Below are 16,636 nucleotides of genomic sequence, written 5' to 3'. Positions count from 1 at the left end.
CTTTTCAAGAATTTAGAAATAACACCCGGAAGGTCAGATGTGAATGTTTCATCTCATTCTATTAAAGGTTGAGCATGTTATGAGCGATATTTTAGATCCATTCATTTCATGATCCATTTGTTTTTACCTTAACTGAGGAAAATAATGAATGTTTTTTCCTTTAGACAACAAAAAGTTTTGTTTGATATATTTTTGGTATTCAGTGTGTAATAGACCAACATAAAGTTTTTACCCAGAAGGATACCCAATTCTTACTTATCTAATGAGTGCAGTGAGCATTCATATCCCCCTATTCACTCTGATGCGCTTAAATAAATCCAGATGTATATATATATGTGTACATATTGTACACATTTATATTTGCTCTGCAAATATTTTTTTTTTATATTTGCAGTGGAAACATCTTGCAATGCTTTGGCTATTTCCTCCAGTTTATCATGGTTTCTTCACACCTTCTTGAAAGAACGAATGAAGGTTAATACAAATTCTGCAGGAATAGAAAGATTTGTTCTTTCAGTTAAGGAGGAAAGACCTAAAGTTGTTTCTGACCAACACCTTGCATTTATTTCTAACAGCTCTGTAGAGAAAGCAAGTTTCTGTTTTCCTGCGGTGGTATCAATGCTTTAAGCACAACCGAGGCTTGGCTAAGAAACATAAGAGCATAACTCAGCTGTCATTTTTTTTTTAAATGTATCCCAAAATGCATCTAATATTCAGAAATGATAGAAAATATCAATGGCAGTTATACTGTTTTATTACACAGAATTTAAAGAAATAACCCAGGTGAAACTAAATCTGCAGTTGCTTTTTAAATACAAGCAAGACTTGGCACCATTGCACAGCAGGAAGTTAGAAAACTATCCAGTGATGCATATTAAAATATGCAACATCGTGTCGTTGATTTACTAATTTCTGTGCCATCGAACAACCATTTAGGCAGATATTGTAGTAAATAGATCGTCCTTTCAATGCTGCTTTTATGGAGTTGTTCTACAAATGACATTTTAGCTTCGTCTTACAGCATTCAGTGGCCACAGAAAATAATTTGAACAAGACNATTCATTGAGGCGGTGGAGGCTGCTCCTTTGCATGTGCTGCTGCTGGCGCATTGCTTCACAATGGCTTTCATGTAACCTGGACAACGTACACACATGTTCAGCTGTTACCATAAGAGCAAGCTTTCTTATGCTCAAAAATACACATATACTCTGCAGATTTATTACTGTTATCCCTTCAAAAACCACAGTTTTATTGGATAAGCCTGAAAAAGTAGTGGTAAATTAAGTAGAGGGAAAAGAAAGGTTGGGTTTTTAGTGCATTTGTATCCCCTGTTTTTTCTCTAAATAAAGTTCATAAAAGCTCACCACCATAACAATTTATTTCTTAAAAAAATTGTCTGATGATTGAGCAATTGATTTCATCAAAATTCATTGTTTGAATCCAGCTGTTCTGTGAATAAAAAAAAAACAAGGAACACAGCTGGCAGGTTCAGGACAAAATGGAATACAGTAAATTAGGATTTGGGGTTTAAACGTGTCCCAAGCTTTGAACATTTGTCTGAGCTCTGCTCCTTCCATCATCTGAAGATAAGTGTAGACCAGCTATCTAAACTGAGACCGCTTTCCAGATGGCAAATTATAACTCTGGAGGGAAATTCTGCTGACAACGGTAAATTGTGAACTCTGGAAATTGGAATTTTCTGGAATAGTAGCTTAAAGAAAGGCGTCACTGAAACGGACTCCTGTATCAGTTTGCAATAAGATAGAGAAGAGGCACAGCCAACTGTGAAAACAAAAACTTTTGTCTGGACGTTGAAATTCCAATTCCCTCTTAAAAGATATATGATAGATACACTAATACAAGTTAGTGGCTGCATCATGCTGTGGACGTTCTCTTCAACAGGGACAGCGAAGCTGGTCCAAATTGCATGGCGGTAAGTATCCAGGAAAACCTGTCACACTGAGAAAAAGACTGCATCCATTTTGGCATTTACTTAATCATATTTAGTTACTTTAACACAAACGTTTCATGTTAGCAGGGAACAACAAAACAATTGTGTTAACGTAACTAAATATGATTAAGTAAATGCCAAAATGGATGCATTCTTTTTTCAGTGCAGAGGCTGCAAAGTTTCCCCTTATGGTAGAGCAATGACCTGTAACAGCTGGAGCTGAGTGAGAAGGGTGCAGATCAGCGGTTCTCAGCTCAGGTTCTTGTGTTTTCAATCAATGGCACCGCTGGGCACAGCGAATGTTAGAGGCCTCAATCTCTGAAAGGCTTTTCTGAGTTCAAACCCCGGCCCATAAACCTTATCTGCATGTCTTCTCTCTCTTTTGACCCCATATCAGCATACTGCTAAATTAGAACTTTGTGAATTGTTGCTCATTATTTTCATTCATCTCACAATAATACCCACCTCTGTGTTTCTAATGTCAAACTTGAGGGTTGCTACTTATGATCAAGAGATCGTATTTTTTTTTATTTTTTTTTTTTATACTTTTAATATTTGTAATACTTTAACGAGGAAACAAAGATGAGAGCATAGATCTGCTGTTTGTTACCCAGGGTGTCCACGATGGTCATGCAGGTGTCGAGCGGCTGCTGACAGCTCTGACTGCTCTGGTTGCATTCATCATTGGTGGTGGAGGAGCTGCACACGAAACACTTCAGAGACGTTACTGCACAGAAATTAGTTATAGTCAGGTGAGAGATTAAGTTATAGGTTTTAATCCAGGCAGGATGGTAAATATTACAAGAAAAAGGCTGATATTTTTAGTGGAGTCTTAAAGCGACTTTTAAGGGATCCCAGGTTTTACTCATTGATGAATGAGTAAACAAAATCTTTCATATTCTTATTCTCTAATTGTATTTGTGCCAAATATCATGCAGTTTGTTTTTAATTTTGTGTGTTTCCTAATTGTGTTTTTTAAAAGAAAGTCGTCTCGATCACAGACTAAATGTTGAAACAAGATAATGGAGGTGAGGTTTACAGAGAGTCTGAAATCATAAAAAAAGTCTAAACTCCTAAGTTACATAAAAGTGCCTGTAAAAGGGAGAAACAAAGGCTTAACTGGTCAGGCTTGCTTGTTTAATTAGGAGCTTCTGTGTTGTTTGCTTCACATTTCATAGATCTGCTTTGCTTGTAACGTTATCAGATTCATGCATCATTATGAGAATTTACTCCTACTGTATAAATAAAATAAGTTCAAACTTACAAAGTTCCATCCCTTAAGAAAAAAAATAATAATTTAAATTTTTAATCTAAAGACTGGACAATAGTGGAAAGCATGTGTAGTTTTGATGCTTTGCATGTGATCCATTTACTGGATGTTTAGCCCTGTCTAGTTTCACATCTCTCCTCCTAACACACACCTAACTCATTACGTAACAAGCTGTAAACACATAATTAGTCCTCCCTGGTTTCATCTAACTTGTTTCTATTAATGCAGCCTTGCCTGAAGTTGTTTAAAGGGACCTTGCACAATTTTTCCAGATATAAGTTTTTGGGTTTTTTTTAATGAGAAAGCCTGTTGCTATTACAAAATAATACGAGACTCGGACATTCTGGATTGTCCAGGTAAGGCTGCACAGTGACACTGTTTATAAAGCAGCAAGGTCCTGGGTTCAGATCCCAGCCTAGGGTCTTTCTGCATGTAGTATTAATGGTCTCTCTGTGTGGTTCTCTGCAGGTTCTCAGGCTTTCTCAGGCCCTAAAACATGACTATTAGGTTAGTAGTTGACTATAAAATGCTGTTAGGTGTGTGAGTGTGTCTCTGTTGCTCTGCTAGACTGACAACCTGTCCTGGGTCCCATAGACTGCTGGAGGTAGGGACCATCCAACTGAGACCCTAACGGATGAGCGATGGGAGACGGATGGATTTTCAACATCTGGATAACTGGTCATCACTTTTCAGCTGATTAGGTCCATTTAATTCTTCAGCAAAAGCTGCCTGAATATTAATTATGATGTAAAAATTTTATTTTCCCATCTCATAGAGATTTGCTGGAGTTTAGCCTTCATAAAGTGACTCATATGTTCTAAAATTTCGAGAGTTAATCTCTAAGTAGCTAATCGGTGTAGCTATACAAGGAATATTTACTTTACTGATATGAAAATGTTTGTTTTAAAACAATAAAATGTGTAAAAAAAAGAAAACAGACGGCTAGACTGAAGAAATATGTGCTTCATCTCTGCAGAGTAAATAGGATTTTTTTTATTCCTATATTTATATTTTATTTAATGTATTTTTTAATCTTCAAGAAAGATTTTAATATCCAGTACTTTAATGAAAAATACATTGAACTATATGTGGAAGGAAACTGACTTCAGATATGATCAAAAAAAAACTGCATTATAATAAGTCATACAGATATGGGAAAATGACAGAAATGTCTGCAGTGAAAAAAACTTTTTTTAAAATAAATTCTTTAAATGAAATAATGTCCATAAATTGTTCTAAAATACATAATAATAAGACTGAAAACGTGACTTTAAATAGATTCCAGTTATCTGACAGCAAGTCACCCAACCTGCCTGCTCGTCTTTCTTTCTTTGGGCATTTTACAGTAAATCCTCCTACATAGAAAGTATTATTATTATTATTATTATTATACTGACATTTAGTCATCTTTATGCATCATTTCTTCAATCATTTCTCAAACTGGATACAATTTATTAGTATTTTAGAGGTTAGCTCACATACCTGGAGAGAAGAGGAAGAAGAGGATCACAAGGCTAAGCAACATCTTTTGATGTCAAAGTTTGCGTTCTGCGGTCAAACCTGTTATGTTCAGCTCGCCGTGTGTGTGTGTGAGTGTGTGTGCGGTTTCAGGTGTTTGCTCTAAAGCAAGCAGCTGGAGCAGATCCTCCCACATCAGACATCTCCTTGGCATCAAGCCAAATGTTTCCTCATTGTAATGGACATTCCTGGATGTTGGCAGTGGTTTCGTAGATACTTGTCATGCATATACCAGCTGTCAGTGGCAGACCGCTGTTACCGTATTGTATAACTTTCATTTTATGTAACTGCAGGTTTGAATTTCAAGAAAGCCTAGAGATCATAAGTGAAAACTTTTTGGATAATGGATTGTCCTTGTAATAGTTACACCTTTTCAATATTTTTCTTTTTTAATCATAAATCTTTTTAATGACCTGTTGGTCCTTAAAAGTGTCAGCTGTTATTTTGATTATTAAATCTACACCTGCGTTACATAACTAGTCGATTTTATTAGGCTCACTTCTGTCTGCTAAACAGAGGAGTGTTTACTCTCGCCTCGCTGCAAACACATGAACAAGCTTTTCAAGAATTTAGAAATAACACCCGGAAGGTCAGATGTGAATGTTTCATCTCATTCTATTAAAGGTTGAGCATGTTATGAGCGATATTTTAGATCCATTCATTTCATGATCCATTTGTTTTGATTGATATATTTTTGGTATTCAGTGTGTAATAGACCAACATAAAGTTTTTACCCAGAAGGATACCCAATTCTTACTTATCTAATGAGTGCAGTGAGCATTCATATCCCCCTATTCACTCTGATGCGCTTAAATAAATCCAGATGTATATATATATGTGTACATATTGTACACATTTATATTTGCTCTGCAAATATTTTTTTTTTATATTTGCAGTGGAAACATCTTGCAATGCTTTGGCTATTTCCTCCAGTTTATCATGGTTTCTTCACACCTTCTTGAAAGAACGAATGAAGGTTAATACAAATTCTGCAGGAATAGAAAGATTTGTTCTTTCAGTTAAGGAGGAAAGACCTAAAGTTGTTTCTGACCAACACCTTGCATTTATTTCTAACAGCTCTGTAGAGAAAGCAAGTTTCTGTTTTCCTGCGGTGGTATCAATGCTTTAAGCACAACCGAGGCTTGGCTAAGAAACATAAGAGCATAACTCAGCTGTCATTTTTTTTTTAAATGTATCCCAAAATGCATCTAATATTCAGAAATGATAGAAAATATCAATGGCAGTTATACTGTTTTATTACACAGAATTTAAAGAAATAACCCAGGTGAAACTAAATCTGCAGTTGCTTTTTAAATACAAGCAAGACTTGGCACCATTGCACAGCAGGAAGTTAGAAAACTATCCAGTGATGCATATTAAAATATGCAACATCGTGTCGTTGATTTACTAATTTCTGTGCCATCGAACAACCATTTAGGCAGATATTGTAGTAAATAGATCGTCCTTTCAATGCTGCTTTTATGGAGTTGTTCTACAAATGACATTTTAGCTTCGTCTTACAGCATTCAGTGGCCACAGAAAATAATTTGAACAAGACTGAGTCAGGATTTTGTGAAATCACAAATCGCATACAGAAACATCACACACAAAAACACATAACAGACTCCATTCAGTGGCTGAGGTTGTTGCAATGTACCTGAAGGTTACAGATAAAAAAAAAAAAAAAACACTCTTCCTCTTCCTGGAATCAGCTGAAATAAACATGGCTGTTAGCGTTTCTCTGAACTTTTCACAGACAAGTCTTCAGACCTGCTGCTTACGGAATAGCAACAAGAAATGAGAAACAGAAAGCTGTAATTTTCAACAATAAAAAAATGTATTACAGTATATGATTTAGATGGCTCATCTGAATATATAGTAAATGGCCTGTACTTGTATAGCACTTTTTCAAGTCAGAGGACTTGACCAAAGCACCTTACACTACATTGAGTCATTCATCCATTCACGCACGTACACTTACACACTGATGGCAGCAAGATGCATTGTAGCCACAGCTGCCCTGGGGCTCACTAACATAAGTGAGGCTGCAGTAGAATGTGAACTGCGTTGCCCAAGGACAAAACGACGCTGAAAGCCGGAGCCATGGTTTGAACAGACAACCCTCCGGTTGCAGGGCTTGTTTAAAGAAGTGGAGCTCACTTCTATTTAAAGGATGAGTTTCATTGCCACAAGTGAATTTTCCCAGCATAACAAGAGTATTGACCTTCCATTTTAAATGTAGAGTAACCACAGCATGATTTGAAGTGAAAGCTGGCTGGAAGGCATGTTTTATCTTTATATATTTCTAATCTGCAGTGTGAGATTATAAAGAAAATCCCCACTGTAGCTTCTATCTCCCAAAGTTTGGTCAAGAATCTTTTTAATTTTTGCACAAGCTTGTAAAGACATTTAACACGGACACAATCACTTTCTACCCAGAAACATCATGTCTGAAAAAACTTTATTAACTTGGATCAATCTTAACAGAAGGGTTGTAAAAGTTCTGAGCTGCTGCTTTTAGATAAATCCAGAACGTTTCTCTTTTATTTCAGATGGTTCTGATGTGCTTATGGCTACAGATAAATGCTGGACCAAGCATATAAATTATTCTAGATACATGCAAACTCTAAAATGGTAAAGAATGTTAAATTCACTTTCACCTGCATCTTAAACATTCCAGATGAGATCACTTTATGGTCTTTCTTCATTTTTAGTCAAGTCAAAAACCAAAGGCGATTTTCTAAATAATGCTTGATCTTTTTACAACACAGCAAAGAAATACAAAGCAGGAGTGAAAGGATGCTATTGATGGAAATGAGAAGCAACCAAGGATTAAAAACTGTCTACATGGTGTGTCTGCAGCTTCAAAATAAAAGATAAACCAGAGACAGACTCAAAGCATCAGCTCTGCTAATACAGTAGTGGAGATTCAGAAGCAGAACTGCTGGTCTCAGATCAGTCTGCCACCACAGCAGCCATGAGGGGAAGGTTCCTGTGTTTGATCAGTCCCTTTCCTACTGAGCTGGGCCGTCTGCGGTGTTTTCCAACACTCCTTTTGTCTCCTCACTGGGTCTTCACTTTTTTAGTCTCTCTTCTCTTTGCTATTGAACTGTAACGTCTAGAACAAACAAAATGTAGTTTTAGTGTATAAATACTGGTGTTTGGCTCGCTTATATTTGCCTTCTTACCTTCGCTGGTAGAGATACAGAAGGAAGAGGAGCTCATCTCTGAAGCAGGACAGCTGATGTGAGGAGGTGAAGGGAACAGGAGAGGAGAAGAAGGAGGCGCAGGAGCACAGATCTGAGATCAGCGTGTTCACTCCCTGGTGAGGAAAGCAGATTATTCAGAGCTTTTGAAAAACTCACATTATGTTGAATTTCAGTGGTGCATTATATTTGGCCTTTGCTCTGAGGGAGGTACTCACCCTGTACATCAACACTGCCCCCTGCAGGTGGCTCACAGACCTTAACTAGCAAACAGACAAACATAAAAAGAAATGTTAACATGGTCTTATTCTGCTACTTCACACATTTCATCGTATTTTTGGTGGTGTTTTCTGTGAAAGACCGGCACAAAGTAAGACACAACTGTGAAATGAAATCTAAATGGTTTAAATCTAAATACCTCTTTTTTACAAATTGGAAAAAAAAACATCCAGTGCAACCAACTGCATTTAAACGCAACCGAATTATTAATTGGATTACTTGCTAATCCATTTAAATGTCTCAGAAGTTTGCTTAAGAACATCAGACAGGCCAGTGGTAAAGTTGTGGAAAATAAAAAAGTTTAAACAACCCAAAAGACCCATGGATATCTCAGTCGATAGTTCGGCTACAATCAATAAAATCTGTACATCCATTTCAACTGATAGACCATTAAAAAAAACAAGGACGAAAAATATATCAGAGAGCATCCAAGATAGGGAACTCCTAAATCTTTGGTAACTCTGGAGGAGCTGCAGAGACTCACACCTCAGGAACAACTACTACTAGAACTCAACACAAAGCTGGTCTCCCTGAAAGAGAACTGTAGAAGGAAGAAAGCCATGAGAGGTCATTCTTAAAGGCCATAGGTCCGCTCTCATCAAAATGAATAATTTTTAAAAGTAATAAATCCACAGAACATCAAGACTGGTGCGTAATAAAAGTATGAATTTGACCAAAAATACATTTAGAAAAAGGAAAAGAAAAAAAAAAAGTTGTGTTTTTGTTTTTATAAATTTTGTCAGGTCCAAAATATTTAAATATTCCTTCTGTGTTTGATGCAAACATCAATGTGAAAGGATTATGTTCCAATAGGAAGAGGAGGTTAAAGTGATGCAGAATTCAGGCATTGCTAGATCCTAGTAGCTCCATGGTGGAGCTGAGAAACGGTTGTGTTGTTTATTAGATTGTTAGATTGTTATCTGTTTATTAGATTAAAGCCAAAAAGTAAAGCTATTTGGAACTACTGTAGTGCTGACTTAAGGAAAAAGGTCCTTAGAAGGCATGCAGAGGTTGCCACTTCTCTTTTGAGCTGGTAGGTTAAGTATTTGGTTTGCTTAGCATTAGTACGAGTGAACAAATGCCACTTAGTGGCCAGAAGGAATTAAAGTTGTAGATTTTCCATTAATGTTAGCAACAAACCATGCAGGGAAAAAAAGGAAAACAAAGAAAAAGTGTTGATATCCCCTTTACCGCACAACCTGTGGGGAGGATTTTCCCCTATAGATGCATAAAAGCAGGCCTGAGTCAATCAGAAGGTAGACGGATCCAAAAAGAAATTGCTTGAGAAAAAATATCAGAGCCTGGAAAATACTTGAAACTGGGGCAAAAGTGCAACTTCCATCAGGACAACAACCTCAGAATGATTTAGTCAGACCATATTGGATTATTTGTGTTTAGAAAACAAAATCAGAGCATGACTTGAGTTCCCCCTGGTTTATCAAACCTTGTGGTTGATGAAGATCTGAGGAGCCATGGATAAAAAGCCAAGGGCGTAAACTCCTGGGGAAACAACAAACACGTAAGTTACAGTATCTACAAAACACATTAGACATAAGGTGTTGTGAATAAAATGTACATAAACTCACCAGTAACCAGGGTGTTGATCAGCCAGGAATAGTAACTGTAACACAACACATTTTAAAGTGTAAAGATAAATTCTTGTTTTAACATTTACAACATTTCTTAGTTTGGTTAAATAAAATCTCTCTTTATGATCACATGTTCAGCTCTTATTTGAACCTAACCCCTTAAATCTCCTCAGTGCTGAGGAGGAAAACGTTCAATAATAAAGCTGAAATGAAGCATTTAGATGATTTCTAAGAAGATGCTTTAATTTATGCTTCAAAGTGGATCCATGAATCTCTGAACAAGCTCACTTTTTCTGGCGCAAGTAGCCCAAAGAGAAGACGGCTCCGCTGATGCACAGAGGATACACCAAGTAGGACAAGTATCTGGAGGCCTGAAGGGGAAAGTAGAAAGGACTGAAATCAAGCAAAGCCTGAGGCAGAGCGTTAACTCTGAGCCGAGAGACAATTAATAAAATACCACCAGCACCTGTGTGTCCAACTCCACCGTCTTTCGCTCCTCTTCATCTAGCTTGTTTGTCTGCACGGCGAGATAAAAAGCCGTTTGAAGGTTTCAAAACAGTCACACATGTTATATCGTTAATGTTGGGCTAACACTCCATACTCACATAAAACCTCCTGCTCAGGTGGATTTTAAACACTTTAAACACCTTCCACACCTGGTGACACGAGGGATTATTGAGGTCAGGCTTTTCTTGATATATTAAGTTATTAGTTTAAAGGAACAGGTGACAGGAAGTACCTCGACACACGCTCCCAGCCCGACAGGAAGGAGCACCAGCAGGCTGGTCTCCTCCAGCAGATGAAGGAAAACCAGCAGAGTACCGAGACAGCGCCATAGAACTGGGAACAGAAGAGAGGAGGAGGAACAGCCGAGCGTTTATGGTGAATGTTTGGATAAAGCAAAGTCTGCAAAGTCACAGAGGGAGGTATAACTTACCTGACTTCCTAGACATTCCTGCCATGCTCTTTTTTTTCCTCCAGGAACTTATGTCATTTTTCAGAGCCAGAAATTCACAAATGAGCTGCAAAATAAAAAATTAAAAAATGGTATAACAATAACAGTTATCAGAAGCACACATTATAATAAACTTTGACGTAACTGATTGGGATTTTATACAGCAGACCAACATAAAGCTAACAATTTATATTATGTGAACTTTTTCCCATAGTTTTCTCAAAACAGTTGTGTTCATTTATATTAAGTCGCCTCTTGCTGAAAACTGACCCTGTAAGCCTACAGTACAGTCAGAGAGCTACGATAGAATAAGCTCCGGCTGCAGAAGATAAGTAAACTGCAGCTTAGGGCTCCCAAACCTTGAATTTTACTACAGAACTAAGATTTATATATTTGTTTATTGAAAATGTTCAATGATTTACCAGTTTCAGGACAGATGAATTAAAACTTTTCAAATCTAAAATTTAAAGGAATTGTCAAGTTTACTTAGTAAAAGAAGAGAGGAAAATGTTATTTCATGGTTGTGTTAACAGGCAGAAATCTAAATCTGATGCCGAATTTAATCTTTATTTGTTTTCCAGCTCATTTTCTTCATAAATTCATCAAAAAAAATAGTAAAGGCTTCTCTGTTAATGATTTTTATACTCAGCCTTCTGTTCCAAAAAGACCAACATTTCCAACAAAGGCCGTGGGTGGTACCAGGTGATTTTTGGATTTGTACACAGTTCCAACTTGTTTATTTTAAAAGCAGACGCAAAAATAATTGCTAAAAGTCTTGCAACTTAGTTGAAATGAAAAATAATGTCAATTTAATGTTTGGAGCTCTAAAAAAGTGGTCAAAAAATCTTTTAAAAAACCAAATCCACAGCAGACATTTATCAAACGATTGATCTCCGCCCAGCACCCGGTGTGTTCTTAATTACTCAAATGAATTGGAGGGTCTAACAATTAACAATCTAATCTAAACAATTCCAATTATAAAAAAATTCATTACAAATTTTGGTTCTAAAATAAGTTAAATATAACTAAAATGGTAGAAATTACAAATGAAAAAAATGTAGCATAAATGACCACAAATGTTTACTGAAATACTGTTCTGGGCAGTCTTAGCAGAGAAGTGGACAAGAACCCGGTTCAGCCCTTGGCCTAAGCTCTGATTAATCATGGTCATATATAATAATGTGTTTTATTTATGAAAGATTGTAAAAAAAAAAAAACATATATCCTCTTCCTTCCACTACATAATTATACCCTATTTTGTGCCGATCCATCACAATAGTAATTAAACTAAAGTCTGCTGTTATAACGAGTCAAAATCTGAAATAATTCAAAGAGTATAAGGTAGAATTGCAAAAGTATTCTTGGTACGATACCCTTACCTGTAGAGATGTGATGAGTGCAGTCAGCACTAATAGGTAAAGGTTGGAGCCTATTAAAGTCTCTTTAATCTCATCAATATTCTCCTCAGTGAAGCCTAAAGATGCATACACATGTATTACTGTGACAGCCAACAGCTCCATTCAAAGCACATGTGATATTTAAGGAAAAAAAAAAAAAAAAAACTTGCATCTCAGCTCACCAAATTGTCTCAGGGAGTAAACTATATCATGCAGATGGATCCAAAACCTGAAAGTCCTCAAAGAGATTCCTTCATAGGACAGAGTCAGAGGAAGCTGCACGCTGCTGCTGTTGATCTCCTGCCAGACAGAGGAGGCAGTCGCCTCAGTTGGACCAGAAAACCCAGCATGTTTGATCTGTTGGGAGTTTGTGTGGGCCGCCCTCTTACCATGAGGTCTTTGACTCTGCAGCTGAGCTCATTGACCAGCAGCAGAGGCAGATACACCATCCGCCTGCCCTCCTGGGAGCTGCAGGGAGAGAGGGAAGAAGAAGAAAAGATGCTCCATGTGGGAGATCACTGTTTTATCATTCAATTACATTTTTTTTAACATTTCCTTTTTTGTTGTTTGTAATTTCCTACAAAAAACATATAAACTTCCTACTATTAAAGTTTTATCCTGTTAATTCTGGAATGCCTTGTTCTGTAGATGTGTCTGGAAATATTTTATTTTTTAATTGTTAATTTTGAAAGTGTCATAGCCTGCCTCCTCAATCCTGGTTTGTTCCTATTTTTACCGATCAGATCCCTAAGGTGTTTTACTTTATTGATCCTTGATGTGTTCCATGTTTAGTTTTTTTATAACCTCATATTCACACAATCTTTTACATATTAGCAACTGAATTAAATCTTGTGATCCAGTTTTGTTTCTACTTGGTTTATCATTCAAAATCTAAAGTCTTAAACTGTCAGAATCCTTGTTTGGAGAGTTTTCTCTTTGCCGTTGGAGCACTGCAGATGGGAGTGGCTGGCTGTCAAGCGCACCTGAGATCTATCTGCCCATCTGTCTGTTGGGGATTTTAGAAGCTGGTTCTCTTCCTCGCCTGATGGTCATATAAGATACGACGATTGGAACAAAGCTCTCCCGGATTGATGTCTCAGAATCAGGCTCTCTTGTTGCCGACCTCTGCTACCTATTCCTCTCCTCAGGGTCGCTCTGCCTGTCCGCTCTCCAATGCCTCTAAGACAGTTCACTCTCTTCATTGGAAACCCATCCTTTGGATGATATTCTCCTCCAGCGTGAGCCTTCATCCTCCTACACAGCTGGCGGCTGTGTCCCCCCCGGGACTCCCTGTCCTTTTCCCATCCTGCTTGGCTGAGTATGTAAAGAAAACTCCAAACTCTCATTTATTTCCATCTGATTCTGCATGTGGGTCAGAAACGTTCAGCCAAATATGACAAAAACATTGCTTTAAAATCAAATCAGATCTGAACGGCATGTTTATAATCTTTTTTTTTTAATATTAGATGCTTTTTTTTTTTTTTTTTTTTTTTTTTTTTTTTTTTTATGCATTGGTTCTCCAGCGATGCAGTACATAGCCTGAACAGCAGCAGTGAATCCTAACTGCTGCTCACTTACACTCTCATGTAGCGCCGCACGTCACTGGGAAGCCCCGCCTTGCTGAAGATAAAATCCTCTGACATTAAAGTGACGGGCAGGTGCGGTCGCCAGTGAGATGTGGGACTCTCAGATCCTGGTTTCTGTTGAGGCCAAAAATGTTGTATTTTCAGCACAGTCACAGTGACATGAGGTCAAACCGGGACATGGTTTTATGTATCCTGTTACCTTCACCGCGCCCCTCTGGCCGTCGGGGTGTGGAGGCGTTATGTATGTGGTAAGATGAGCAGTGTAGTGGACTTCTCTTCTGTCCTCCAGGGGTGAAACTCCGGCTTTGTGGACGTAAACGACGGCATACAGAGAGCCATTATTCCTGGTCTCCTCAGGCAGAGGGATGCTGACCTGTCTGTGGAGACATAGAAACATGATGATGATTGTGGGGCATTGTGCTCATCCACATACAGTGCTCAATGTTAGATGAACTTATTCAAACTCCACATTTTTTTCATGTGTTTAACTTTACAAATTCCTCAGTGATTTTCGCCTTGACCCTATGACAGAATGAAACAAAGTTGTCTTTTTTGTTGTTGTTAGAGAAGCGGAAGGAAGGAAACCTGTCTTTAAAAGTGTGGCATGGATTTAAAATGATGTGAAATCAAAATAAAATCCAGTGAAACAACTGACTTCAAGCATCACATAATTGGTAAACAGTCCATCTTGGCAATAGAAATAGATTTTCTCTAAAGGCCTCAGGGGCATTAGGAAGACCAAAGGGCACAGCAGGGTTAGGCAACATAAAAATGGTTAGATTTTGATTTTCTCAAAGGTCAAACTGAACACTGTTCAAACCCTAGTTAAAAATATCCAAAGGGAACGGAAAAACTGCACACTGCCTTGTTGGGAAAACAAACTTCTGGAGGAGATCCTGGGAGAAATTCTAACCGGATGATTACAAATCATGTTAGCACATAGCAAAAGAAGTAGCACCATTCACGGTAAGCTGAGACCACATTTACACCCACTCTGAACAAAACCATCCATTGCAAAAAATAAAAAAAAAATGGTGGTGGCAGCATTATGTTCTGTATTAGCTGTGATTGTCGTCTTAGTTCCTGCAGGATAGCAGCCTCAAACATAGATCCAGAGGTACAATGATATGGTTTAGGTTAAAGCACATTAATGTTTAAGCCTTAAAAGGAAAGGCTTAAAAGTTTTTTACTTTTCATTTGTACACAATGTTGACACCATCCTTCCACTTCACAGCAATGCACCACTTTCTGTTGGTCTGTCACATAAAACCCCAATAAAAGACACTAAAAAGTGCAGTTTAAGTTGCACAGCTTCTTTGTGTCAAACCCACCTCTCAAATGCAGAGTGAGGGTCAAAGGGGTCTACTTTTACAGCGAGGGTGAGCTGGCTGTTATCTGGCACGAGGCAGGTAAACACACTCATCTAGATAAAAGACAACAAGGTGGAAAAATAGTAATTAAAAACAAACAAAAAATTAATAATTTTATCATAACCTACAAATCATGTGGTTAGTGAAGTCAGATTATTTAACATGGATATAAACTGTAATTACTACATGGAATAATGACCTAATCAGACATTATGTGCATTTTGTAATTTAAAGCAACATTCAAAAACCATTCATACATGAATCAATCGTCAAGTCTATTTATCTTCATCTCAATTCAATTTACTTTGGAAATACTTAATTAATCCCAAAAGGAAAAGTAAATCATTTAATATGAGGAAAAATAGCTTTACATAGAGAAATGTTACATAAGTGTATTTTATGTTATTCTGAAAAAGATTATGTGGATTTCTATATATTTTCCATCAGGTTCTGGTTAATTTGAAAATAAAATAAATAAATCAAAGCTTTTTTTTACCTGCAGTCTGGGTTTAGCAGCCAGGTAGGAATTGATGCAGGGATCCCCTCCGCCTACATCGCAGGGTTTGGTGTTGAGGAAGCCATACAGCAGCCAGGCTGTGTGCAGCATGTACACTACGAACACACCAAGCAGCAGCTTGGCAACGGAGCTCCTCTTCCCCCCGCTGTCTGCAGGTTTGGAGTAACAAGAAGGGAACATGGCGGATGTGAGGTTATATAGTCAGGGAGAGAAAGAGGCGCGATGGAGGCTGGATAAAAGCAAGTCGGACACAGCGTCAAACAACACAATCCGCACCACTTCCTTCCAGCCGCAGCATCTTTCCGGTTCTATCTGCGTCCAGCTGACCGAGGGATGCTGATGCTGAGAAAATCTGCCGCGCATGCGCAGACGCGGATTTAAACGTTAGTATCTGTTGACTGAGAGAAACGTCATAAAAAACGTCCTAATTTAATTTACTCGAATAAAGAGTTCGACTAAAGTAATAAATGGCCTATTAAACATTATAATCTAACGTCTCACTTTTCGGTTTTGTTTTTTTTATTTATCTGGAAGCCTTTGATTAGAGAAATGTGTGTGTGAGACCCTCATTAGCTACTCAAACAAATCCTGTTCTCCAGGGGCGGAGCTAGATGGGGGGCCAGGGGGGGCCATGGCCACCCTTAGCCAATCATTGGCCTCCTGTACCATTTTTTCCCCTATAATACAAACAGTGGCAGCAGTAATACTCTCAATATTCAAAACATTTTAATTTTTCATACATTAACAATTACTTGACAACAAAAACACTGTGGTTAATTATGTACATTAATATACTAACATTAAAGATAAGTACATAATTCCTGTTCTTTTCAGAACTAGATTGTGTTAAAGTGAGAAGGATTTGTCCCCTTGTAAGGAAGGCTGTAGCGCCCCGTGGGCTTTCTCGCCGGTTCTTTTCCTGGGAGCAAGTTATTTACTACTCTTAACTCAAACTGGGTAAAACCATATAAAAAAGGACTATAAAACAGGAGTAAAAA

The 16,636-nt window shown here is 37.7% G+C and overlaps 1 protein-coding gene across 1 annotated transcript; it reads right to left on the bottom strand.

Annotated features, from left to right (window-relative positions):
• Positions 1-7,197: 7,197 nt before the first annotated feature.
• Positions 7,198-15,955, bottom strand: LOC107088546 (cleft lip and palate transmembrane protein 1-like protein). The gene is made up of 17 exons (XM_015380797.1): positions 15,618-15,955; positions 15,083-15,174; positions 13,951-14,128; positions 13,744-13,865; positions 12,555-12,633; positions 12,348-12,465; positions 12,148-12,242; positions 10,751-10,835; positions 10,553-10,653; positions 10,419-10,469; positions 10,280-10,330; positions 10,102-10,184; positions 9,811-9,845; positions 9,669-9,724; positions 8,164-8,208; positions 7,928-8,061; positions 7,198-7,857 (listed from the first exon to the last, which is right to left on the bottom strand). The coding sequence occupies exons 1-17, from the start codon at positions 15,816-15,818 to the stop codon at positions 7,803-7,805; spliced, it is 1,581 nt and encodes a 526-aa protein (XP_015236283.1). The 5' UTR covers positions 15,819-15,955; the 3' UTR covers positions 7,198-7,802.
• Between the last annotated feature and the right edge of the window lie 681 nt (positions 15,956-16,636).

Source organism: Cyprinodon variegatus, unplaced genomic scaffold, assembly GCF_000732505.1.
Source record: "Cyprinodon variegatus isolate N-32 unplaced genomic scaffold, C_variegatus-1.0 Scaffold221, whole genome shotgun sequence".
Lineage (NCBI taxonomy): Eukaryota > Metazoa > Chordata > Actinopteri > Cyprinodontiformes > Cyprinodontidae > Cyprinodon > Cyprinodon variegatus.
Note: the sequence above shows the minus strand (reverse complement) of the source record. Positions and strands in the feature narration are given on the sequence as shown.